Source organism: Vipera ursinii, assembly GCF_947247035.1.
Source record: "Vipera ursinii genome assembly, chromosome: 1".
Taxonomy (NCBI): domain Eukaryota; kingdom Metazoa; phylum Chordata; class Lepidosauria; order Squamata; family Viperidae; genus Vipera; species Vipera ursinii.
In genome coordinates this window covers 218,047,986-218,074,799 of record NC_139512.1, presented here as the reverse complement: position 1 = coordinate 218,074,799, position 26,814 = coordinate 218,047,986, and the positions used below count along the sequence as shown (strand labels likewise).

General features: G+C 39.0%; 2 protein-coding genes across 5 annotated transcripts in view; one reads left to right on the top strand and one right to left on the bottom strand.

The window, feature by feature from the left end:
* Positions 1-19,736, top strand: part of ASAP2 (ArfGAP with SH3 domain, ankyrin repeat and PH domain 2) — a 95,226-nt gene extending 75,490 nt beyond the window's left edge. For 2 of the 3 annotated variants that reach the window (XM_083379563.1, XM_083379564.1), the window contains exons 18-28: positions 2,861-2,946; positions 3,138-3,253; positions 4,109-4,176; positions 4,519-4,632; positions 6,700-6,952; positions 11,814-11,975; positions 12,920-13,079; positions 13,926-13,987; positions 14,516-14,622; positions 17,085-17,207; positions 18,907-19,736. In XM_083379563.1, the coding sequence (XP_083235689.1) occupies positions 2,861-2,946; positions 3,138-3,253; positions 4,109-4,176; positions 4,519-4,632; positions 6,700-6,952; positions 11,814-11,975; positions 12,920-13,079; positions 13,926-13,987; positions 14,516-14,622; positions 17,085-17,207; positions 18,907-18,981 (1,326 nt within the window). In that variant the 3' untranslated portion in view covers positions 18,982-19,736. The remainder of the gene's footprint in view (positions 1-2,860; positions 2,947-3,137; positions 3,254-4,108; positions 4,177-4,518; positions 4,633-6,699; positions 6,953-11,813; positions 11,976-12,919; positions 13,080-13,925; positions 13,988-14,515; positions 14,623-17,084; positions 17,208-18,906) is intronic. The other variant, XM_083379565.1, reaches the window with a different exon arrangement.
* Positions 19,737-22,476: 2,740 nt separating this feature from the next.
* ITGB1BP1 (integrin subunit beta 1 binding protein 1) lies at positions 22,477-26,277 on the bottom strand. Of its 2 annotated transcripts, none has more exons than XM_083350255.1 (4): positions 25,941-26,277; positions 25,454-25,546; positions 23,605-23,754; positions 22,477-22,724 (listed from the first exon to the last, which is right to left on the bottom strand). In XM_083350255.1, exons 1-4 carry the CDS (start codon positions 26,091-26,093, stop codon positions 22,653-22,655), a joined length of 468 nt encoding a protein of 155 aa, XP_083206381.1. In that variant the 5' UTR covers positions 26,094-26,277; the 3' UTR covers positions 22,477-22,652. The 2 variants fall into 2 exon arrangements, with proteins under 2 accessions (XP_083206381.1, XP_083206382.1); XM_083350256.1 differs by having other exon boundaries at positions 25,454-25,542; positions 25,941-26,079.
* Between the last annotated feature and the right edge of the window lie 537 nt (positions 26,278-26,814).

Genomic DNA, 26,814 nt, shown 5'->3' with positions numbered 1-26,814 from the left:
ACTAGAAGACCTCCAAGGTCCCTTCCAACTCTTATTCTGTTAGGTTTCTAATTTTGCAAATATATTTCACTCACTATCACTCTTTATATGGTAATTTTTATTTATTTATTTATTTATTTATTTATTTATTTATTTATTTATTATTTTATTACATTTTTTAAAAAGAATAAAAGAACAGTCCTTCCATTTGTTACTAAGGATTTTAAACAGAAATATGAAAATTAGCACTAACATTAGCGCATTGCCTTACATACCCCTTCACAGTGCTTTACAGCCCTCTCTAACCAGTTTACAAAGTCAGCATATTGCCCCCAACAATTTGGATCCTCATAATAGAAATATTTTCTCTAGGAGAGGACTGAACACTTACTGAAACCTAATCATAAATATTCCTCCCCCCTCCCCAAGAGCATGACAAGTATAACTTTTAAGATCCGACTTTATGGAATGGATGTAGATTCTATGGCACCTTCTCAACGTTGACACCTTTCCGAGTTACTGTTTTGAGCTTCCCTTCCCTTCCCATCTGCAGTAACCGTGTCTCTGATAAGTAAAGATAGGGATTCCTCACACAATGCTGCCTACAGGAAAACAGTGTAGATACTGCTAGGCAGTTAAGGAACTCAGTTTGTTTGTGTGTGTGTGTAAAATGTATATTGTGTTGATTGAATATATGTGAAAGAATACCATTAACCCTACACCAAGTCTCAGATTAATATGGGAGAATAATAACACAGTGATACTTATTTCTGTTTGTTTATTCTTGCACTGAAAGGAGATTAATTGGCTAAATAATATTCTGGATTCTGTGTTTTCTGTGGCTACAGCTGAGCAACACCATCACAAAACCTTCTTTGTCCTTTCCTATAAAGATAAGTTATTCAGATGGTAATATCCAACTAACCCTCGCTATTCTTATGTGTCCATTATACCCGTGCTTTTGTTTAAACAATTCATCTCATCTAAATTAATTGGGCAGCTTTTAATATTACAATATAAAACAGTGTAAATAATGTTACAGATTATATTATATCCTTCTCCACGTGGGTAAGTATCGTGTACACTCCATTGGGTTAGGCATGAATTTTGTTATTTGAATTTAAACTTCAGCTAATCCAAAGTTTTAAGAACCATTAGTGCAGTTTTGTGAACAAGCCTGTATAGAAAACATTTCCAAACATTGTTTTATATATCAGGAAAAATGGATACACAAATGTGTATATCCTGTCTTGGGAGAAATGAGAATGAAAGTGCATACTAATTTTTGCCTGGGCTTTGAAGTAATATTCTGACCGTTTATAGAATGGGATAGAAATAATAATAATAATAATAATAATAATAATAATAATAATAATAATAATAATAATAATAATAACAACAACAACAACAACAACAACAACAACTTTATTTATATACTGCCCTTCTCCCGAAGGACTCAGGGCGGTGAACAGGGCAGATATATAAAAAATACAAAAATACAAAAGTTAAAAGAAAATTAAACATATGCCCAACTAAAAACAGTAAATACATATATTAAAAATGACAATAAAAACCCAACCTATCCCCCATCAGGCCAGGCTGGCTTGTTCGAATAAGAATGTCTTCAGATCGCGACGGAAGGAGCGAAGGTCAGACGCCATCCGGAGCTCAACCGGCAACCGATTCCATAGCTCCGGGGCGCCCACAGAGAAGGACCTCCCCCTGGGGGCCACCAATCGACATTCTCTGATCGGTGGCACCCTGAGGAGGCCCTCTCTGTGGGAGCGCACAGGGCGGAGGGAAGTTGATGTTGAAGGGCAGAATGTATTCTAGATGGAACATGACTAATCTTGGCCACCCTAATGTTTGCCCTGATCTTGAAATGTTGAGATGATCTGGAATATTAATAGTATAGGATTATGATTCATTAAATTTGTTAATTAATTATCCTCAACCAGAGGATCCCAACTCTTCCTAGCACCACTATCCTTTTCAGTCAGTTTAAAGGTCCTTCCTTGCATCTTGCATACTATCTTGCATATCACTATGTCATGCATAGTGATTAATCAGTTTTCTTGTTTTTCAATCCAAACTATCCAGTTAACTTATGTCCACTTATTATATTTTTATCCCTATGAGGTGGGTGGGGCTGAGAGAGAGTAACTGGTCCAAAGTCCCGCAGCTGGCTTCCATGTCTAAAGGAGGACTAGAACTCACCATCTCCTGGTTTCTAGGTAGACACTGTCACCACTATACCAAACTGGTTCTCATATACACTGTTGTGATAATTGGGTGAAATCTCTTTTTTGTTTAGCTTACAAATCAAACACTACTTTCTAGCACCACCATTTAATTTATAAATTGAGCCTTGCTAGTTCTCGGCCTAGATCACACTTAGGTAGCAGAGATGGCATTTTTAAAAAATGTGATTGTGGAAAACCTGACCGTCAACTTCTGTTAATAAAATCCTTTAGAGCAGGGGTGTCAAACTCGCAACGTCACATGACATATCGTGACTTTTTCTCCATTGCCAGCAATGGGGTGGGTGTGGTTTCGGTATGATGCATCTGGCCCGCGGGCCGGCAGTTTGACAGCCCTGCTTTAGAGCAAAATAAGAATTCCTGAGATCAAGTGGCTTATCCTCTAAAATAGACCCAGGGTAACACAAAGGAAACTAAGTAGAGGATGCCTCCTAATTTTGCATTATCTCCTTGATTTTGGCCCCTGTACTCAAATCTGGCTTTCAAATAATTCTGAAAGCTAAATTTGAGTACAGTGGCCAAAACTGTATGGTTCAACAATAAACCATAGACTCAAAACTTATTTTTAAAAATGTTTTGCTTGGTATTGGTTAGAAGACTTATTTATTTATTTATTTCAGGAACAAGATGAAACTGCCCTTCATCTTGCAGTGCGATCGGTAGATCGGACTTCACTTCACATAGTTGACTTCTTGGTACAGAACAGGTGGGCCATTCATGACTAAACACTTGTTTGCATATCGGTTTCATTACTCAAAAATGAAGAAAGGACCCTTTCAGTAAACTGTTGTTAAGTTTGATGGAAACAACTGTCTAAATAACTCAAACCAAGCAAGCTTTGGAGAACCTTCTATACTATTTGTGCCAAATAAGTTTGTTCTTTCTTCTCTTGTGCAGTGGCAATCTTGACAAGCAGACCTGTAAAGGCAGCACAGCTCTGCATTACTGCTGCTTAACAGATAATGTGGAGTGCCTCAAACTGCTTCTGAGAGGGAAGGCTTCAATTGAAATAGGTAAAGAGAAAAAGGAGTACTCTTTGGTGTTAGGAACATAAAGGTCTGAGGTAAATTTGTTGCTGTTTATGTTCTCTTTCTAATACATTCTCTAAATCAGGGCTTTTCAACCAGTGGTACAGGTACCGCCTGTGGTACATTGGCACCTGGCAGGTGGTACGCGACCATCCTAGAAAAGTGGTAGCGGGGGAGGGGAATGAGCTGAACCGGTAGCAGCACCGTACAAGCCTAAGCGAGAGATGGCTGGAGCTAGGCGACTGGTGGTACTCGGATGCTGCCCTGTCCTAAAAGTGGCACAGTGGGTGAAAAGGTTGAAAAGCCCTGCTCTAAATCATACACACATAAACACAGGAACACACATAAATATGTATTTTTGAGCCATATTCTAAATTTATAGAAAATTTGAACTCGTAAGTCAATGGTTATAAAAATAACGGTTTTACGTGGCCTCATACCCAATGTCACAGGAATCAGATGGCAATATATGACTATAAAGTGAGAAAAATGTTCAATTCACTATCTTATTTTGTAATGTGGATGCTCTGCACTAAACCTGAATGAGTCCCATGGGTAAGTTAACTCCCCACCCCCCAATGTCCCAGCATATGTCTTGTAGTTTGATTCCCTTAATCTTCATCCAATATGACCTCTGACGAGGGGATATACTGTAAGAGGGGCATCCCAAAATATATGGAGCCACCATATTAAAGAAAGCAAGTTAAAATATGTAGCAACTAATATGTTTGTCTTTGGCTGGATTGTTCCTAATGTTATTTTCACTTTGTAAGCTACTTATACTGTATTTTTAGTAACATAAAGTTGCATAAACCAACTTTTCCTTTCATTGATTTATAGCAAATGAAGCTGGAGAAACACCACTTGATATTGCTAAACGGTTAAAGCATGCACACTGTGAAGAGCTGGTAAGAATTTGATTTATATATAATGTATAGCCTGTTCTTCCTTACATTAGCTGAAGTGGCACATGACGTGTAAACTATTATATCTTTGGACAATACCTTCCCTATATACACAACCATATCTGAAGGTAGTGCATTTGAATTACAATACAGTAATTAGTGTCACATAATGGTATTTAAATAACATTATTATGGGTTCCTCAATTGGATGTTTTTTATTTGCTCTATAAATAAAACTTCACATTCAAAACTTTTATAAATTTCTTCAAATATCTTCTACATAATTTTGCACTTAAAAAAAGAAAGGGATAGAAAGTTGCCTAAAGCCTGATTTTGGTTCTTCAGCTTACTCAGGCTCTGGCTGGAAGGCTTAATTCTCATGTCCATGTAGAATATGAATGGCGGTTACTTCATGAAGACTTGGATGAAAGTGACGATGACGTGGATGAAAAACTGCAGGTATGCATTCGAATACCGTGTGATTTGATTGAAGCATGCGTAAATACCTCTAATTTCCCAGGTAATAGGCCACAGGTAGTTCTCAACTTATGGCCACAATTGAGCCCTACATATTCATTGTTAAGCAAGAGAGTTGTTAAGTGAGACATTGCCCCATTTTACGACCTTTCTTGCCACACTTGTTAAGTGAATCACTATAGTTGTTAAGTTAATAACATGGTTACTAAGTGAATCTGTCTTCCCCATGGACTTTGCTTGTCAGAAGGTTGCAAAAGATGATCACATAATCCTGGGACACTGCAACCATGATAAAAACATGCCAGTCACCAAGCATCTAAATTTTAATCATGTAACCCTGGGGATGCTGTAATGGTTGTAAGTGTGAGAAACAGTCATAAATCACTTTTTTTAGTGCTGTTGTAACTTCAAACAGTCACTAAATTAACGGCTGTAAATTGAGGATTACCTGTATTATGAATGAGACAGGCGAAAAAGGAATAAATAAGACGCAAGCAATTTTTCCTGTCCATTACACATGAGTGGCCGCTGTCCAAAATTATGATACAGTCACAGAATCACCAATTGCAGCTGTGGTTGGTATATCATTCACCAGGCTCCCATTTATCACATTAAGGGCTGTTAATACACAACTTTGAAGGCATGATTGAATGTTACCAGCTTCATTTGCCTTATGCCACAACAGTTCTGTACTTATAGCATAGACACAAAATTGAAATTAGCTACTCTAATATATAAGATGTTTGATTTATTAACATTAATAAATGTGTCACCTTTTGTTTAGTCTTTGTATTATTGTTGCATTTGTATCATACTTATTCTTCTGAACTAAAAAATAACTTGCAAAGAGATTTCCCTTTGTAGGTTGGGCCGAGACAGCAACTGTCCTAAAATCACCCAATGAATTTCTTGTTGAGAGAGGACTTGATCGTGGGTCCTTTTCATTCAAACTCCCCAGTTCAACTCCAACCGTAATTCAAACTATCACAATTTAAATCTATGCCTGCCTGAAATGTTTATTCAAAAGAAACAAACAAACAATAGTCTTCAAGGCAGAGATAAATCACCTGTCACCCTCCAGTTGTTTGGCTGCAGGTTTGTCATCACTGCCTTAGACATGCGCTCCTTTTTTCCATCTTTGTGTACTGGTTTTCTTTCACTCACACACGTTATAAAGGTTTCTGCTTTATTTGTAATTGGGATAAGTTGGGGAAAAAAATAAGAGAGGTGAATTATATTTTGAATTATATCCACTTGGAACGAGGGTGGACAGTTTTCTCAAGGGACCATATGAGAAACTGGGACTGTGGTGGAGGGCTGAACCAATTTGGCTGTGAAGGTGTACACACGTGCACATACGTGAATTTTTTAAAAAGCAGTCAGCTTCAAAATAAAAGCAATGCAGTTGCATTGCATTTACAGCGTGCACATATTTACACGTGATTTCTAATTTCCGACTGATCTCATGCAGAAGAGACAGGGATAGCCCAAGGGCTGAATGTGATTTAAGGCCATAAAATGCCCAGGTCTAGCTTGAAATAATCCTTGGATAACTGTACAGGTGGTCCTCAAGACCACAATTGAACCCAACATTTCTGTCGTTAAGTGAGACATTGCCCCATTTTATGACCTTTCTTGCCACTGTTGGTAAGCGATTCGCTGCAGCTTATAAGTTAGTAGCCCGGTTCTTAAGTAAACTTGGTTTGCCCATTGACTTTGCTTGTCAGAAGGTCACAAAAAGGGATCACGTGACCTTGGGACACAGCAACACTCATAAATATGAACCAGTTACCAAGCTGCTGAATTTTGGTCACATGACCGTGGGAATGCTGAAAAGGTGGTAACTTGAAAAACGGTCATAAATCACATTTTTCCCCCATTGTGGTCGTAACTTTGAACGGTCACTAAACGAACTGTTGTAAGTTGGGGACTACTAGTATTTAAAACTAACATCTTAGTTACCGTACTGTGAAAGGATGCCAAATCTCCAATACTTCCTGGCCAAATATTTGACAATAGGGCTCTCTTTTGGATTCTTCTTTTTTACAGCAAGCCAGCCCCAGTCGAAGAGAGGACAGACCCGTAAGTTTCTATCAGCTAGGATCAAGCCAGCTTCAGCCTAATGTTGCCTCTCTGGCAAGAGATGCTGCCAACGTAGCCAAGGACAAGCAGAGAGGTTTTATGCCAAGCCTACTGCAAAACGAGACCTACGGAGCCGTCCTCAGTAGCAGCCCACCTCCCCTTCAGCCGGCAGCACCTGTTACCAATGCCCCTCCCTTGCCGCCCAGGAATATTGGGAAAGGTACTAACGCTCTCGTATTTTACAAGATGAGGAACTGCAGGAAACCGTTCGGTTCTTTTTTTTCCCCCTTTGAAGATGTGGGGTTTTGTTAATTTGTTCAAATAAACGTTCAGATATACATTGCTTCCTTTTAACTTGGCATTAAACTACTCTGAATAATCAGAATAGATAGGAGGGGGAAAAAGTATGCCGAAATTAAATGCTATATTAGAATTGGGGCCTAATTTTTGAAAAAAGCTTCAGACAGTAAAAGCAAACATACAGTACCATGTTTCTCTGAAAATAAGACCTGGTCTTTTTTCTTTTTACCTCCAAAAGAAGCACCAGGTCTTATTTTTGGAGGGTATTTTTTTCCATGGTCTCACCTCGCAGCAGTGGCACCGACAGCTCCACCCAGCCGGCCCACTTCTTCTGTGGCCAAAGGAAATGCCTCTGTAGCTGAGAATGGAGCTCGGGCCTGCATTTCACCATCAGAGGCCTTCCGGAGAGGCCTCTGCAGCCGAGAACCAAGCTGTGGATTGGATCCATAGCTCAGTTCTCGGCTGCAGAGCCCTTCTTGGTGGGTGCCGCAGAAGTAATGGGCCGGCGAGGAAGGCCTGGCTGCAATGGTAAGCAGGTGCAGGGTGCCTGGGGCAGCTCCCCCACCACTACCACCACCCCAGCTTGATTTTTAAGCATGCGCCTCCCCCCAAAACTATTTTGGGTGTAGGGCTTATATTAGGCCCACACCCCCCCAAAACCAAGCCAGGGCTTATTTTCAGGGTAGGTCTTACTTTTGGAGAAACGCTGTAGTAAAGTTTTTATTAGGATATATTTACATGGGATTTCTAATTTATATCTTCAACAAGCGGTTCCATTAATTGTGCTGTTTGAAGATGCAAATGAATGTAAAAGCCAGAACTAAATTCCATCAACAATTCAAATATTGACATCATTTCTCAATGTAGGAATTTGGGTTCACTGGCTGTGAACAAAAACTCTGTGCTAAAGTAGGACATTTGATCTACCATTTATTTCATATTGATTTAAATGTCCAAATTGCTATCTGCTGTATAAATGACTTCTTTTTGGAAATAAATGTCCGCTATGCAGCTTGCAAAACTATACTGTTCTAATTATCCTCAAATTTCAATTTCTCTAATTGGGCCTTGTGACAAATTCTGCAGTTCTGACCTTGTAGTAATTAACAGGAGATATTATTTTCTGCAATATGTGGCTTGTGCTTAGAGAGCCTCCCTAATTTAGTGGTTATCTTTGATAGTTTAAGTGCATCAGTTGTACAAAGAATCACGGAAAAATGTTTGTCAGCTTTGGAAATAATATTCTAGATTTGGTCAAAAGCTCAATGGAAGAAGTAGAAACTGAACAGAGAAGAAAAGAAGCAAGAAGGAAAAAAAGAATTTTCACTCCCTACAAGCTGGAACTATTCCACATAATGGATTACATCTGATTTTCAAAATGGATTTACAGTGTTGCCTAATTTATGAAAGGGACGCCGTGGCTCAGTGGGTTAGGACGCTGAGCTTGTCGATCAGAAGGTCGGCAGTTTGGCGGGTCGAATCCCGAGTGCCGCATAACAGAGTGAGCGCCTGTTACTCGTCCCAGCTTCTGCCAACCTAGCAGTTCGAAAGCACGTAAAAATGCAAGTAGAAAAATAGGGACCACTACGGTGGGAAGGTAACAGCGTTCCGTGCGCCTTTGGCGTCTAGTCATGCCGGCCACATGACAACGGAGATGTCCTCGGACAAGCGCTGGCTCTTCGGCTTTGAAACGGAGATGAGCACCGGCCCCTAGAGTCAGAAACGACTAGCACGCATGTGCGGGGGAACCTTTACCTTTACCTTTACCTAATTTATGAATAAGAGCAATCAGATTTCAACCTTTTGTCAAGATCTTCCTTTTGGTTCAGTGTTTTATTCTAGAAATGAGATGAAATCAGTTTAAAATCTAAAAGTACAAGAAAAAATTAATAGCTGAAAAAAAATCTAAAGGTCGCTTTCAATTTTTCCCTTGGAGGGCTTTGTGTGCTTTCTGTTTTTCTGCCAAGGATATGCACTCTTCTTCCTCTTCTTCACAACAGCTGAGCATATACAGGTAGTCCTCCACTTACAACCTCAGTTGAGCCTAAAATTTCCATTGCTAAGCAAGACAGTTTTTAAGTGAGTTTTGCCCCGTTTTATGATCTTTCTTGTCACAGTTAGGGGAATCACTGCAGTTGTTAAATTAGCAACGGAGCTGTTAACTGAATCTGGCTTCCCCATCGTCAGAAGATCGCAAAAGGTGATCACATGACTCCAGGAAACTGCAGCAGTGGTAAATACATGCAAAGCATCCAAATTTTGATTACATGACCATGGATATGGTGTAATAGTCGTAAGTGTTAACAATGATTATAAGTCATTTTTTTCAGTGCTGTCGTAACTTCAAATGATCACTAAACAAATGGTTGTAAGTTGAGGCCTACATGTAAATCAAGTGTTCGGTGTATAAAAAGTGTGTCTAATCCTTAACTTGAGGAATGTCAGAGGTCTTAAGGGTATCAAGATCACGGCTGTCTCTTTCCACTGATGGAGTGGAAGTTATGTGTGCTCTGTGTTTGTGTGTGTCACTGCAAGGGATCAGCTTGGGAAACATATTCCATCCTCTACATCACGGGCGTCAAACTCGCCGTGACGCGTCACGACGTATCGCAACTTTTTTCACATTGCCAGAGCTGGGGTGGGTGGGGCCTCGGCACGAGGCAACCGGCCCGCAAGCCGGCAGTTTGAGACCCCTGCTCTATATCAACAATCCCCAGCCTTTCTGGCTCTGCGGACTGGTAGTGGCGGCAGTGGTGGGGAGAGGGAATGGTTACGCCCAAGCAGTGGGTGTGTGAGCATGACTCTTGCGCAAATTAAGCTTCGCCCGCTGCTTGTGCATCCCGGTTTTCAAAGGGCTACAGCCCGGGGGTTGGGTGCCCCTGTTCTATATGTAGGTTGCTTGTGAGCAGTAGCAACATCCCTTAGCTGACTGACGTGGAAAGTGTTTCCAAGGCTGCTGGCGGCGTGCCTCTCTGTTTTGCAGTTTTTAACATTTTTTCCCTGCCCTTCCTTCAAGAGAATATTGTCGCCAAATCACATGACAACTATTCTGCTAAAATGAGGATTTTGCAATTGTTCTGCTTATTGAAGACTTAAAAGCAGGGGACGGTAAAGCACTTTGAAAATTGAATTACCTTTCAGAGGTGTGGGCATTTTGAAACAAATGGATGATTGATGTAAGTGGGGTTTTTTTTTTCCTTAGCTCTTGTTTCTTCTTCAGAAACAACAACAACAAAAAAGTTGGCATGGCAGAACATCCAACTTGTTGAATGGAGGATGCTGATGCAACAGGGTGAGGAAGTTGTGCCCATTTACGCACAGGAAGCTATTTCCTGTAGTGCCATCCAGTTCAGCCAAAGGAGAGGGATCCTAGAGTTTGTGGTATAACAGCACTGAGTCCACCTCCCTGTCAGAGAATATAGTGCTGTACCTCTAGGAGCAAACTTTACATTAATTAATCTTTTGAGAGGACAGATAACTAAAGTGAAGTCGCAGCATTTAAGGATGTAGAGGCCCAGCTAAGATCAGCTTGGGTGTTCCATTCCTTTTTGTGTGATTTACCCAGGATATGCTCTCAAGCTAAATAGGTCCTATCAGCAAAGGTGGTTGCTGCTTTTGCTCCTCATTAGCTAACAAACTGCAGCTCTCCTCGCTATTTCTCCTGCTTTTTGAAATCCAATTATTGCAGTTCAGGGGTTATCAGCGAAATACTCTTGGCTATAGTTACATCATCAGGAAAGAAGTGTTTCATCAATTAACATATATAACACTCCTTGCCCCACCTCACCAACTGTGACATGATCAGAAATCCCTAAGATAACTAATCGGAAACATAATAGTTGTTTGATTCGCCAATTCATTTCCTCATCTGTCATCTGCCCCTTTACATATATATATATATATATATGTTTTGTGGCATATTTGGCAAGTGACTTGCCACAAAAAGGTGGGGGGAAAAATTACGGGAAGTGGGAGCAACTATCATTGCTTTGTCTGCCATCATATCATATCGGAAGGTTTAAAAGTTCCAGCTCGTCAACTGGGATAAGAGAAAAAGTTGTATTCCCTGCACATCCTAATTCAATTGCCTGGTTTATCCGTTTCCTTAAACAGCGTGATTTATATTACCAGCTGAATCAGCTAAAACTGCACGAACGCATCAATAATTCAGTGTTTTAAAAATGAGTTAAACAAATTGGATGAAGGAACATAATTACATCTTGATGATGTGCCCTGTTGAAAATTACTGTTTGAAAGTGTTATGAAAGTTTTGACGCCCTAGAGCAGTAGCTGCATTGACTAACTGGCACACAGTTATCCAGAAGCTCTGTACCAACATTAAAAAAAATAATAATAATGCAGACCTGCATCCCTCTCAGTGATGCCGTCAGTAACTTTCCTGTTTGTTCTTGCAAATGAACACGATTTCAGAATACAGTTCAACATGAGTACAGTTGTACCAGTGAAGACATTTGTGTTGCAGACGCTCATATTGAAAATACGAGTATCTATAGAAAAAGCACCTTACTGGAACAATGTTGGCCTGGCATGTGGAACCCTCAAATGTGAGGTATTCTGCCTTTGTAATACCTGAACCAGACCTAGATATCACGTGATTCGTGACACCTCCACCTGTCCAAACAGGGTCTTAGAATGGCCCCGTCCTTCTTTAAATCCAAAATACGTGTACTTTTGGATTGCAGCCAGTCCACTGAAGATGAGCTGCTCATTTCACAGCCAGCTGTAATTATAATAATAATAGTGTTCTCCTTTCTTTTTAGTTCAGTCTTCATTTCTTGGCAGTGCTGTTCAGACAACTTCTTCATCGAACACACTGTGGAAGACAAATTCTTTAGGAATGGAAAGCATAAGCAGGCAAAGGTCTTCATCAGATCCACCAACTGTCCATCCCCCTGTTCCACCATTGCGTGTAACATCTACAAGTATGTTTGCTCTTTCCGCTGCTTTCTTGGGTTTTGCTGCATCTAATCATGGTTGGCCTTGACTGTCCATTCCACAACCCATTCTTCCTCTTCTTTCTCTCTGGTTGGCTATCTTAGTTTCTGAATATTTGTAATTTCTTTCAAACAGGGCTGAAGATATGGTATTTCCAGGTAGCTTTGCAAAGGGTTGAGACTGTCCTCACACCTTAAAAGACTTCTATACAATATTATTCGATATCTTGATTGTGCGTTGGGATGGTCTGCTATTGATTGCTTCTGAAATTGTACTGGGGCTGTGTATATTTCACGCAAAATATTATTGCAAATGCGATGATCTTGGCCAAGGTGGGCAAGAAATTGAACAATTTTTTTTTTAAAAAGATGTTAAACACCTCTCAGGAAGGTTAATATATTAACCGGCCATGAAATTAAGTATCTTAAAGTAATCAGGTTTCTTGCTAGTTTAGCTTTCAGTGTATGATTTTCCAAAGGGACAGCCATCATAGTTCCTTGCAGTGAAACAAAGAATTTTGAAGAACTTTTGAGTGAGTGAATGCACTCATGATATTTGATGCTCTGTCCATACGATCTTAATATAGCAAATTGCAGGTGGCTATACGCATAAGTGAATCTATTCAAATGAGACAATTTAACATTTCTAATGTGTCCAACAACTAAGACCGTGTACAATTCGCTTCTCACAAGTCAGTTCCTTCCATTTATATGCAAAAATATTCTTATTTAACTGGACTTAATTCCAAAAAAGTGTATTTAGAATTGTAGCCTGAGTCTTGAGCCTTAATTTTTGGTATAAAAAGAAGATGAATTATCTCTCGGTTTTTTAAACAAAGCAAAGCTTTTAAAGCATTATGTGACTTGGGGGACTCGTTTCAAGCATTCCAGCCTTCACCGTCAGAATAATAATTGTCCGTGCATTTTTATAGACCTCCTCTCTTCAGCACCTCCAGTTGCAAAGGCAGCCTGTGGGCTTGAAGCTTTGAACCAGCAGTCAAAACAACCAACTATACCACAGGCCAAACCTGCGCCGCCACCACTTCCTCCACAGCCTCCAAGTCGAATATCTCAGAAAAAGCCTCTTTCTGGGTAATTTGTGAGATACACACGGCTGAATGTTAAGCTGTACTAATTATTTGTAGTTTCTGCTGAATGGCGCTCTTGAAGGTTTTGTCCTGTTGATTTAATTCGTTCTTAAGTGATGAACAAGAGAAAGCAGAAAAGAGACATTGGAGGGTGGGGGTGGGTAAGCTTTAATAAGAAAATTGTGGAAAAACAGTCTAGATATCACCTCTTACTGCGATGAGACAAAATATCAGGCTTAAACTGATGCCATGGTAGAGAATATTCGTGGTATACCATTGATTTTTATGTAAATATCTGTTATCTAGGTCTTGTGAGGTTCACTGGAGACAATCAGAAGCATTGTTGGAAATACTGTAAAAAAAGGGATCAGGCCGACCAGAATTTTCTCCCTATGATTTCTATTATTTGTTCAGTTAAACAGAGAAGTGTAGTTTGGAAAACAAAATTGCCTCTCTCCGTGTGCCATGCTTTTTCCAAAACTTCCAGTTCATAGTTTGCTGTGCATAAGGGGGGAAATTAAGTTGAAGGAAGGAGTAAAAAAGCAGTGAAAACTAGTACAGAAGCTTTATTTAGCCTAAGGCTTCTCCAGGCGTGCCAACTTGAATTTCTAGAATTCTATAGGTAAAATGACCATTTATGAACAATCTGGCTGTTATTGTCATTACAATTAGTCAGGTATTTATTTTGAGGAGATTTTATTTAAGATGTGGTCAAACATTGGTCAATATGTTTAAAAGTTCAGAACAGAATAGTATGCTGAATATTGTTTCAGAAGATAAATGGGATCACAGTGACAGGCTAAATGGGAAGCAATGATGGAGAATAACCTTGTGCTTCCCTTCTAAATAGGACTGACAAGTCATCCAACTTAACTAACAAGAGTAAGGGCCCTGGATCTCTGCAGTCTTGTGGTAATTATTTTTTAAAATTTATCTTGTTAATTTCCACTTCTTTAGAACTAACCAACATGTTTATTTCATACGTAACCAAAGGTACATGAACTGGCTTCACAATGTGGGTTTTGTGCTGTGCTTTATGCACAGAAGGGTTTACTATAACAACCAAACAACATTTTTTTCCATCAATCCAACTACATTTTTCGAGGCAGTGACTAAATCGCCCCAGCATTTTCTGGGTAGTTATGAAAAATGAATTGCAGAGAAGATGAATATAAAGATTTTGCTAACAAGGGATTTGAGCAAGACATAGGTGTCATTCCCTGTCTATATTTTTTTAATTATCATTGGTACATGCTGAATTGCATCCTTGATCCCAGTGATATCGTTTAGAAGCTTTTGATGTGAGACACGATGATTATTTTTGTAGTGCTACAAATCTGGCTTGGTTAACAAGTGTAATGGCATGAGAAATTATCTAAGAATAGAGCGATGTCTGTTATTTTAAAGTTGACTTTAATTTTTTCGTTTGTTTAATAACAGTTGAGACTTCCTCTGCATCTGAGACTGCCGGATCGCAAATTCCCCCTTCTACCAACGTATCAATGCCAATCCAGCCTCCGGCACCAATGCCAAGAAAGTCCCAAATAGTAAGTAGCAAAGCATGTCATTCCTTTAAAAGGTAGCAGTTGGCAGTTGAAACATAAGGACATTGTACAGAATCTCAATTTCTTCAGAATCCATTGGCCCTCTTTGTTGAATTCAGATATATTCAGTTTGACCAAGGAACAAACAAGAAGGTATGTTCGGCTTTTTTATGTATCTCTCACTTTGGAAGAACTTTTGCTTAAAATCACATGGAGGACTGAGACCATGGCTAGAAAAATGTTTGTATGTTGCAATTGTGTAGCTGTACCTTGAACAAGCCATGTACATCTGTTCCAAGTAGCATCTTTGAGCTGAGAGTTAACTATAAATAATAAATTAGAGCTATAACTTTTAATAACATAGCTGTATTTTATACCTATTCAATTGTATTTGCAAGAGACAAAATACTGTGTGGGATAATAATCTCCCTGCCTATCCAATGAGATCCATCAAGATGGGCTTGCTCGGGGTCCTTTTTATAAAATTGCATCAGTTGCCAGGACCAAAAAGATGAGTCTTCTCTATTATAACCCCCGCTCTTTCAACCTGCGTATCCCTAGAGATTCGATCCCATTCATCTCCAATTAAGGATTTGAAGATGTAGCTTTTCTCCTTGGGCAGCTGGGCCCGCCTGCTAAATAGGTCCGTTTGTAAGGGTTAGAACAGGGGTGTCAAACTCAATTTCATTGAGGGCCGCATCAGCATTGCGGTTGCCCTCAGGGGGCCGGGTGGGTATGGCCAGGGTGGGCGTGGCCTACTGGGTGGGCGTGGCTAGAGTGTATGGCCTACTGGGTGGGCATGGCCAGCTCTACATCGTTCACATCAAGGGTGCCTATGGGGGCCTGGGCAGGAGTGGGACAGATCTGAGGGTCTCTGGCAGGAGGAGGGTCTCTGGGCCAAGGCCAAGGCAGTGGGGGTGTTTCCTCACTGTTTCCAGGATGGCTTCACGGGCCAGATGAAACCACTTCGCGGGCCGGATCCGGCCCCCAGGCCTTGTGTTTGACATGTCTGGGTTAGAACATTGAATAATTGTGGGCTGCCCTTGGTTATGTCACGCTCTCTTTTGTGTTTTTTTATCTTGTTGGTTTATATTTTTGAGGTATTTTAGAGTTGCCAAAACACGTGGTCCTCAACTTGCAGTCATTCATTTAGTGACCATTTGAAATTACAGCCACACTGAAAAAAGTGGCTTATGTCCATTGTTCACACTTACTACTGTTGCAGCATCCCACTGGGGTCACATGATCAAAATTTGGACGCTTAGCCACTGGCATGGATTTATGACGGTTGCAGTGTCCCTTCTGCAACCTTCTGACAAAGTCAATAGGGAAGCCAGCTTCACTTAACAACTTTGTTACTAACTTAACGACTGCAGTGATTCACTGTCTTGCTTAGCAACAGAAATTTTGGACTCAATTGCAATTGTAAGTCGAGCACAGGGTGTCCTCTCAATTAATTGATGCATGTTCGGAAAAGCAAACAAAAATAACATTCAGTGAAATGTCCAGAATTTGAATAGCTTATCAGAAGAAAATCCTTTTATATGTTTCAGAAGGAACTATATAAGCTTCACCTACAAAGAGTGATGTCTTGCTTCTCAGAAATAGAAGTGGTGACTGTTGACTTTTGACCACTGTTGATTTTGAAATGATCGTGGTGATGGTGGAATATGCTCCCTGAGAACTGCAGTGATCCAAAGTGTGACCTTTGCTAGCAGGAAAAATTGTACTAGAAGGCAAACAATTAGGGAAAAATAATACATGAAATGTCATGCCTCAGTGATAGTCCCAGGTTTACTCAGCTACCCAGATAAACGACCTGAAACTCTGGAGAACTGTGGCTAGCCAATATAGATGACATTTAATATTATAATAATAATAATAATAATAATAAAATAATAATAATAATAATAATAATAATAATAATAATAATAATAATAATAATAATAATAATAATAATAATAATAATAATAATTTTATTTGTATACCGCCCTTCTCCCGAAGGACTCAGAGCGGTGAACAGGGCAAACATATAAAAATACAAAAATACAAAAGTTAAAAAAGAATTAAACACAATGCCCAAGGTAAAACAATCCCAACCCATCCCCCATCAGGCCAGGCCGGCTTGTTCGAACAAGTGAGTCTTCAGATCGCGTCGGAAGGAGCGAAGATCGGGCACTGTCCAGAGCTCGACCGGCAACCGATTCCATAAATCCGGGGCGCCCACAGAGAAGGACCTCCCCCTGGGGGCCACCAGACGACATTCTCTGACCAGTGGCACCCTAAGGAGGCCCTCTCTTTACACAGACAAGTATCCTGTTTTGGTTTAAGGCTTTTTCCTGTGGTCTGCTACTTTTGTCTATTTGAGAAGAGACACTGTTTATAGCCTATTTCTGTGGTGTCTTCCCTATGTTTTCAACACCCGGTCCCCTTTTATCTCTCTTTCTCTCTCTCTTTTATTACAGTCCAAAACAAAGCCCAAAAGGGTGAAAGCGATCTATAACTGTGTAGCAGATAATCCCGATGAGCTAACATTTTCAGAAGGTGACATCATCATAGTTGATGGGGAAGAAGATCAGGAGTGGTGGGTAAGTATTTTAGTTTTCAGCTGAAGTTGATAAGTGACTTAAACTCCACCGTTTGCTGTCTGCGGTTATTAAAAGTAAAAGCACCAATCAACAGAATTGGCTACCCGGATGAAGCAGTCTGTTTCAGAAGTATCTACTAAATGAAATATGTGTACTTTTAATGCCGTCTCATTTGAACTGGAGACTTTTTTTTATTCCCTCCTTTTGTACAGAATTCATATCTGGATAAATGAGGAGGGAGGAGTGCCCTCTGGTCCTCCCCAGCCAGCCCAATCCTGCTGTCCCCAGAATTGAGTGAAATTGGGAACATTTATTTCTAGGTGCCAAGAACACTTCCAGGGGCAGCTCCTAAAGGCTCTTCTTGCTCTCTTGGTGGAACATGGAAAGGACATTCCTGGTTAGCCAGTTCTACATTAGGTTCACTTTGCTGCTGCAGGTCTAAAGTTTCCTAAAGAGTTGGGAGAGGGTGGCAGAGTAGGGAGCCCCTCCCTCCATACACTGCCATTTACGTTCTCCTTCCTGCTCAGGCAAGAAAATGAATGAATGAATGAACCTTTATTATCGAAGTACAACATGTGTACAGTGAGATTGGCTGAGCCTCCCTTCCTGCCCCCCGCAACTCACAGTGACGAGAAACCCACCATCTTGTTACACCATGTGAGCTAATTGCACAATACACCGGCCTTGCAAGTCAATCGTACATAAAGAGTTATTTCCCGTTCAGGAGCCTGACAGCCCATGGATAGAAGCTGTTCTTAAGCCTGTTGGTACGGCTGGCTATGCTTCTGTATCTCCTACTCTATGGTAGGAGAGTAAAGAGGTACCGACCAGGGTGTGAGTCGTCCCTGAGAATTTTCCTCTCTTCCAAGGCAGCGAGCCCTGGCGAGGTCATCCAGTGGTGTCAGGGGACAGCCTTGGATCCTTGCCAGGGGAATCAGCTGAATGAGCAGCTGAATGGTGAGGTTGATACAGTATGCAAGGCTAGGCTAAAATGGAGTTGTGTCACTTGTAGTTCAGCATGTGGAAGTGAACCCAGCCATTGTCGTAGCACGTCATGTGAACCAGCCATCACATGCTGATTTGGGCATAGGTTATGTGTACATGGTAATCTTTTCTTAATCTGCCAATGATAACGGCATGCTCAAAGCAGGGAAGAGAGTTGAAGCTGTGCGTAGCTTGTTTTCACCTAATTTATGACCAAAATATTGTAGAAAGGCTAGTTCTCTCCCCTCCCCTCTCTCCCCCCCCCAAATTTACCTATATGATTTTCCTGAGAATATAGTAAAGATCGGAGATTATTCTGAAACTCCTTTTGGGGAAATAATTTTAATTCATGATCAGTTTCCTTCGGGAAAGGGCGGTATATAAATCTAATAAAATCTAAAATCTAAATATATCTTGTAGCATTGAAGGGAAATTTCATTGGCTGTATTCACCCAATATAATTAACCCACTCTACCATGTAGTAAAATTCCCCCATCAGTGCTTCTGATCATACGTAATTACAGTTTTGGAGACAGAGTCCAAAAACAGCCCCAAAAAACCCCAAAAAACAACCCAACGTTTAGGTGAAAACTTATTTTACAAAATCAATGTACTTTCAATAATTTTATAGGCTAAAAAGAACTGAGAAAATTTTAAATTTGTTATATTGTCCTTATATTGAATTCATAGTTATAAACATTTTTCTCTTTTTCAGATTGGGCATATTGATGGAGATCCTAATCGAAAAGGTGCTTTTCCTGTATCATTTGTGCACTTTATTGTTGATTAAACAGCTCCTTGCAAGTGGAGAGTTTCCCTTTCTATATTTCACTGGGACTCCCTGTTCATCATCAGATGCCTCACTGGAATACTTCAACATCGTTGAATCTTCGTTATTGCAGTTCTTAAAATTATTTTCCATGGGACTTTGATAACAGAGCCACTCAAAAATGTTTGTGATGATTGCTGAAAGCTGCAAAAAAAACAAGAACCCAAATCCATGACAATGTGAAAGGCGTATTAAGAGAGCTAGAAGATTAATCTCTTGACTGCACTAATGTGTTACATTTTAGTGCCAGTGTCAGGCCTACAATAAGTATTTTAACTTTTGTGGTGAGTATGGCTTTTGAGATCAGTCTCAGGACTGTAAGTAAATTGAAAATTGAAATTTCATTCTAAAGAATGAAAGTTTCTTTTGGTTTTATTTAGTACATTAAAACACTTTTTAAGAAAAATAAGAACATCCCCTCAGTTGTGACATGGCGGAGTTTCTTCTTATCCATGTCCACAACGTTCATTGATCGGAGAAGTAGGATGGGGGTGGAGAGGTCTTTTGCCAAAGGCTTCTAAATAGCAATCTCAAATCATTATTTTTTTTAAATGCATGGATGGAAAGGACTGAAAGTGATAGAAATCCAACCCTATTTAATGTCCTAGTAATAATCTAGTCACATTTGAGGAAACCTCTATAAGTACATTCACAAAGCATGCATTTTGTTACAGAAAAACAAACCCAGACACCCCAAATAAGATACCTAAGGCTTAGGTGTTGCAAGAAAATCCATGTCTCTTTTAACAGTTGAACCCTTCTGTTGAAAAAAAAAAAAGATTATGGATGCATAGGAACAAAACATCCCTACACCCAATCGGTGATGAATATGTGCTTGAAAATGACTGCATTAGGCAACAGCATTGGCCAGCTTAAAACATTTGAGTCCAATGAAAAGTCAAAACCTGTTTTATAGCAACACTTTAAAAATTTGGGATCTAATAACCTAGTCCAGTTTTCCCACTGTTTGAATAGCTTATGTTTCCTTATGATGGCTTGTAGTGGCACAAATGGAGGTCTGGGTACCTTTATTTGGTAAATAGCGTTTTAAGATTTTATACCTTTGTAATACAAAGGAAGAAATTAGGAACAGTTACCGTAATCAGTTTATGAGGAAAAGAAAGAAGGTATTGTTCTCCCTGTCAATCTCCCCTTGTGCATGAAGTCAGGAGAAAAGCTTTAAGATAAAGCAGTCTGAGGTAAAATTGCACGTGGCCCTTGTATCTCAGTGGAAAACTGCTTCCTTGGAGCAGCAAACATAAGTAATATGCATAGATATTCATGAAGATGCTTGCTTAGGAATGTCCTCAGTTGCATTAAAGAAATATTTTAGTAATCTGATGTGTAGATATTTTAAAACCTGAAATCTGATTACCTCGTTTTATAAGTATGAGGTCATAGTTTTCTATACTAAATATGCAGTTAATATTTTATGCCATACACTAATTACCCTCGAGGTAAGTGGGGGGGGGGGGGAAACCAGGAAGATACTGCTGATAAATTTAAATGGGAAAGTTTATGAAATATTACTTACAGTCCTTTTCTTTGAAAACAAGTTGTAAAGCACATAGTGGTATGTTCATACTGAGATTGCTATGGTTAACAGTGTCATAGTCACTGATCCAAACAGTCCTGTGCTAAGGTACACACTGCTGTCTGGCAAGCAGTTCAATCTGTTTGTGGACTGGCATTGTGTACTGAAATATATCCTAGAACATGGTAGATAACACTGTTAATAATTGTGAATAGATTTCATAATTCAAAATGAATAGACTCTTACAGAACATAGCTATGTCCTTTTAATGTTTGTATATTGTGATATTGTAACAGTTTTTATTTTGCATATGCTACCCAAAATGTGCACTGGTAGCATAGAATTAGAATATCAATGTCCAGGTCACATTGGCTTTGATCACAAGTTTTGTGACTATTGTATCTCTAGATTTATCAAGAGAACTTTGAATTTCTGTCACAGAAATTATGTATATATTGGCTAGTGGAAGTGGAAACAGATGGGGGAAGGACCCTTTGGTATATTTATATTGGATGGGGGAAATGCTGGATCTCAATATCTTTGTTGCCTTGCTGAAGTGGTACATTTGAGGCAATTTGTCAGATGTATTGATGCAAATCAGTTGGCTGATGTTAAGAACAATATGAGTGGTTGCAGTGCGATGGAGGAGCAAACTGGAATATTTTCAAGCTAGTTTTGTTGTATGTTTTAAAGCTAAGTCTGCATATTCAAAGTTCCCATTGAATATATATGTATATTAGGAGAATAGTTGGCCACTACACATTTATTCAGATGCTGATTAATTCAGTTGGGTTTTGACTATGTTTATATGCCTGGCAAATGCAAGGAAATAATTTCACACATTATTTTGCACATGACTCACAGTGTTTAACACAGAATCTTTCAGCAAATATGTGCAAAGTAACCTTTTGAAGCTTCTTTAGCCTCAGATTTCACACTGGGTAGGATCCAATGAACTGTACTACATACGTACTCCAAGATGCTTGGAATAAAATGGTTTTCCTATGCTAAAACCTCTTTTGAAACTAATGATACCATCAAATATTGTAGAATCTATAATACGTATAGCTGTCAGACAAACAAAAAATAAAAAGTCATGAATTTGCCTAAAGATGATTAATCTGAAGAAGATGGCTGGAGCTCTATTTGGAAGTTTCAGATATCCTGAAAAATCTTGATTACGGCTACTAGACAATCTTAAGTAAGAGTATTTTCTCATACTACATCAGTATGACAGCATAGGCTTGTAAGAAACATTTCAAAATGGTTTCTGTGACATGTAACATTAATTCATAACTGGTCAGGTAATTGTATTTTTTTTTAAAAAGACACTGAACTCTGTGAGGTCATTCTGACTTCATGACTGACAATAGAGCTGGCCATATTAAACACTTGTTACCAAGCACATACAATTACTGTGTTAACCATTTTTAAAGGAGCATAAGACACTTAAAATGCAGTTCAGAATGCTACTTGAGATGTATAATTTTTAATGTGATGGTTTTGATTGTTTAGTTGCAGAGCAACTGTATACATTGTATAACCTGAGACCATTTATTTTTAGTGTCTAGAGGCAGTGATTTATAATTGGAGCATGATTAATTTTACTTCTGTTCAGTCATTAGACTGAAAAAATAAACTACTTTAAGCCTCATATCGACTCATCGTGTTTGTGTGAAAAAATATCCTTAACAATTGAGAGTTCTGGAAGAGTGATACTCCAAATCTTGACAGTTTGTAAGTAATGACAAATCTAGCCTTCCTAACTCTTGATCTTACACGATATGCTTGTTTTCTCAAGTCAAATATATACAGAACTAAGGCAATTTAAAAAGTGCAGTGAATATTCTATTATTATTTTTCAAGTTTATGAGATTTTAAAATAGTGTTAATTTAGCACAGACGTCCAATAAGAGAACATTTGGTGGATTTTTGATCCCATTGTTTAATAACAGTAATGACAAAATTATATATATTTTAAACATTAATACCCAAAATAATTTAAAAAGTATTTTGGAACAGATATGAACTTTTTTCTCCAGGTGCTGAAGTCATAGGAAGAAGAATTTCTTTTTCAGGATGATGTATGATACAGTATTCAGGACTTTTCAGATGTTAAAACTGAGTCAAAGGCTGCAGACAGCACTTTACAAATAGCTTGTGCTTGTTCCTGCATTTTAGAAAATAAGAAGAAACTATTTGTTTTCACCAGCATACAAAACTGTACCAATTACGGGGTGTTCTGCTTCAGCTTTCAGTTGACAAATGCTTACTACGTATTAAAGTGACTGAAATAATGTAACTTGTGAATATAAAAGAGCAGAATTGCTTTAATGATCAACTGCTCTTTGTTAATAGATAATCCTTGACTTGTGATCATATTTAGTGACTGAAATCACGATAGTACTGGAAAAAAAGTGAGTTAAAACCACTACTTGCACTTAAACTATCATAATGTTCCCTATGGTTGTGAGATCAAAATTTGCAATCGGCATGTATTTACCACAGTTGCAGCATTGTGGGGGGTCGTATGATCGCCATTTGTGCCCCCCCCGGAAGCTTCCGACATGCAAAGCCAATGGGAAAGCCAATTTTATTTACAACCATAGCAAAAAAGGTGGTAAAATCTGGTGCAACTGCATTGCTTAGTGATAGCTTCCAGTCCCAATTGTTGTTAGGTTGAGGAATATCTGTAGAGGACCAGCACAGGTTATAATGACGCTACTGTTTTTTTACTATTAGTCTAGGAGTGGGATAGTATATCCTCCAAGTGTTACAACCCCTGTGTATATACTTTCCATTAGCTCTGCTGGCTGGGACAGAGGACAGTTGGCATTAAAAGCATCAGAGTACACCAGGCTACTTACCCCTGTCACAACCCTGCTCCTGTATAAATTTATATGGCCTCCCAACATCTTAAGCCAATTCTATCCCATATATAGTTCATATATATTGGGACATAATGCATAGGAATTAACCCAATGCAGATTAAATAGAATTTTGCCAAGAATGTGTGGTGGGTGGCTTTTTAAAATACACACGAATCTTACCAAACTATTGCACTGGTAAATCCAAAGGTTATATTCTTCAGAGTTTGAATCTGTTGTCTTCAAAGCCAGTAAACTCTTCCCTGCTCCTAAGCCATCATCATAGCAGACCATCCGGACAATTAGGTAGAGTGCATGTCTATGCAAAACATCCTGAAAGTTCTACTAATTAATTTAAATTATCATGAAAGAGAAAAAAAAGACACCGTATCACCAATACTTCCAAATCCTCGAAGCTAATCTTTGGAAAGAGACTATTGTTCTACACCTTATTTACTGAAATTATTATTATGAAGAGTTATAGGCTAGCAAAATCTTAATTTCCTGTATCAGTAAGGTAGTTATGACCAAAATTTTAGGAGCCTAGATTAGTGTTGTAGTGAAGACAGCCAACACTGAAAGGTACGGTGCATCTATTTAACAATAAATAATAAGAGAAAATAAACACTAGCTAACATCCACATCTCTTGAGAAAAGAAATTCCCTTTAACCAAAGACAGATGAAAGGAGAACACAATAATTACTTTTGGAAGGAAATATATATATATATATATATATATATATATATATATATATATATATATATATATATATGTATGTATGTATGTATATATGTATATATATATATATATATATGTATATGTATATGTATATATATGTATATATGTATATATATGTGTGTGTATACATATATATATATATATATATATATATATATATATATTTTAAGGGATAAGTCATTCACTAAATTTCCTTAGGAAATTCCAGCCATGTATATCTAAGCAACAAATTCAGCTGGTGACTGTTCTGCTTGAACCAGCTACTATTGCTGGTTCTCTATTCAAAGAACCAGCAATAACTTCCAACATGTTCAAATTACCCTTGGTGGTGGGGAACTCCTAAAGAGAAAGTCAAAAGCAAAACTCAACCCAGGGACAGAGCAATAGAAAACTGGACGTTGGCAGGTAGCGTGAACAGGGTATTCTGAAAGAGCAGGGGTGTCAAACTTAATTTCATTGAGGGCCGCATCAGCATTGCGGTTGCCCTCAGGGGGCCGGGTGAGTGTGGCCTGGGTGGGCGTGGCCAGAGTGCGTATGGCCTACTGGGTGGGCGTGGCTAGCTCTACATCGTTCGCATCAAGGGTGCCTATGGGGGCCTGGGCAGGAGTGGGACAGATCTGGGGGTCTCTGGCAGAAGGAGGGTCTCTGGGCCAGGGCTAAGGCAGTGGGGGCCATTCCCTCACTGTTTCCAGGATGGCTTCGCGGGCCGCATCCGGCCCCCGGGCCTTGCGTTTGACATGTCTGTGAAAGAGGAACGGATTCTCGTTCCTTTGAAACTGTCACTGCAACATTTTGCAACAAGGCAGACTCCCCATTTTAATGAACTTCAGGGGACTCAGACATGCAATCAAGCTTGGAATAAGATTCCAATAATACCTTTTCTGTATTACATCAGATGTAGATGGATCCTTTTCAGCCGAAAGGTTTTACTGAAAATACATTGAACTTCATGAGGTAGAGGTAAGCTACAAGTCAGCAGGTCTAAAAAATTGGGTCATTTCTAGATGTAATTTAAAAGTAGAAATGGGGGCTTTTTGCCCCTCGGAGGCTTCATGCATTCATTTCAATTCTTGAGTAAATTTTAGTTACTTCTTGAAAAGGATATTCAAAAAGTCAGCAACACAAGCTAAAATGAAGTGCGTGGCTTAATAGTTAGGCCACAGAACGCCATCCCTGCTTCATCAAGTTGTATGTAAAGTTAATATTGCAGAATCTCCTAGAGGAAGGATAAAAGAATTTATATTGCTCCTATAATCATGGCAACAGCATTTTTAAAGCCGTTCATTACTTACATACTGGTCCAATGATGTGACTTTAATACCGTATTTGGAAACTCCCATAATAAATTCTTCTTCTCCAGGAACAAAGGGCAGTTTTCCATCTTGCTTTGGAAAGAAAGAAAAATGGTATTCTGACATGAAAACATAAACGGCAAGTTGTTCTATTTGGATTAGAAAAAATACACATAGAATTGTAACTGTTTACTGTTAAAATGATTTCTCATACTACGTTTTTTTCTTTGTCCTATTTCTCTGTTTTAGTTAGTAATTGAAAAGTTTGGGGTTTTTTTTAAAAAAATGCTGTATCTAAATTGTTGAGATAGCAGGCAAGCCAAGGGCTTCACGTAAGCCCAATGTAGCTTAACTGCTTTGCTTGAAGTACTATGAGAATCCTGTCATTATGGTGTGCAAATTTTAGTTTATGGCTTATCTTGTGCAAATCCATTCGATTCATTTAAAAAAACCCACAATTAACATAGCTAAAATAGACAACCTTTACCTGTGCCACATCTATATAGTTAATCAAATCCAGGGGTCCCTCTAAAGGCTTGCTTTCCTCAAGATTCAGTTTTTCAATGGCACCAACATATTTCACTCGAAATTCAGCACAAGTCTCTGAATTGCTGTTACTTTGGCCTATAAAGAAACACATTTAAACACACATCTGAGTCAGCTTCAGTGGTTAACAAGCTGCTTAGGATGTTAAAATCAAACTGGACTCACATTCGTGACCTGTCCCTCACACCTGAACTAAGGTCTAATAATATTAGTACCACAATGTTCTCAAAACTGCTGGTTTTAACATTGGAAAAATCCATAGGAGAGGGGAGTACTTAACCCTTCATCTCTACACCAAGAAAGTAACCTTTAAGCATCATTTTCACATTCTCAGTTTAGAAGCACAACAGAAGAACTTTGTGGCCTCCTTAGGTCAATATCTTATTAAATCTAGAACTTAAAAGATCCAAAGCATCCCTTAACACTCCAGCCTCTGCTTAAAGATGTCCAATGAAAAAAAATACACTTACCACATTCTCAAATTAGTTTCATTGTCAACGTATATTTTTCTTAAGAGGTTTAGCATAATAGTCAACTGAAAAATGCAATTACCCACTACAGTGGAGACTCTTTATCCATTTCAGTGATGCACCCCTATTCTGGAAGCATTGTGTCTTCAAGGATGAAGGCTGAATAAACCCAGGTTTTTTTGAGTTCTCCCCGTAAGACTAGTCTTCCATATTAATTTGATTTTTATGGTCACCAAATTCATAAAAGTAACTCCACAGATTTAAGATACGGTTAGAAACAGAAACAGAACTAAAAAAATAATATATCCAGCACATAAAAAGAGTAACAAAGTAACTGAGGTCAAC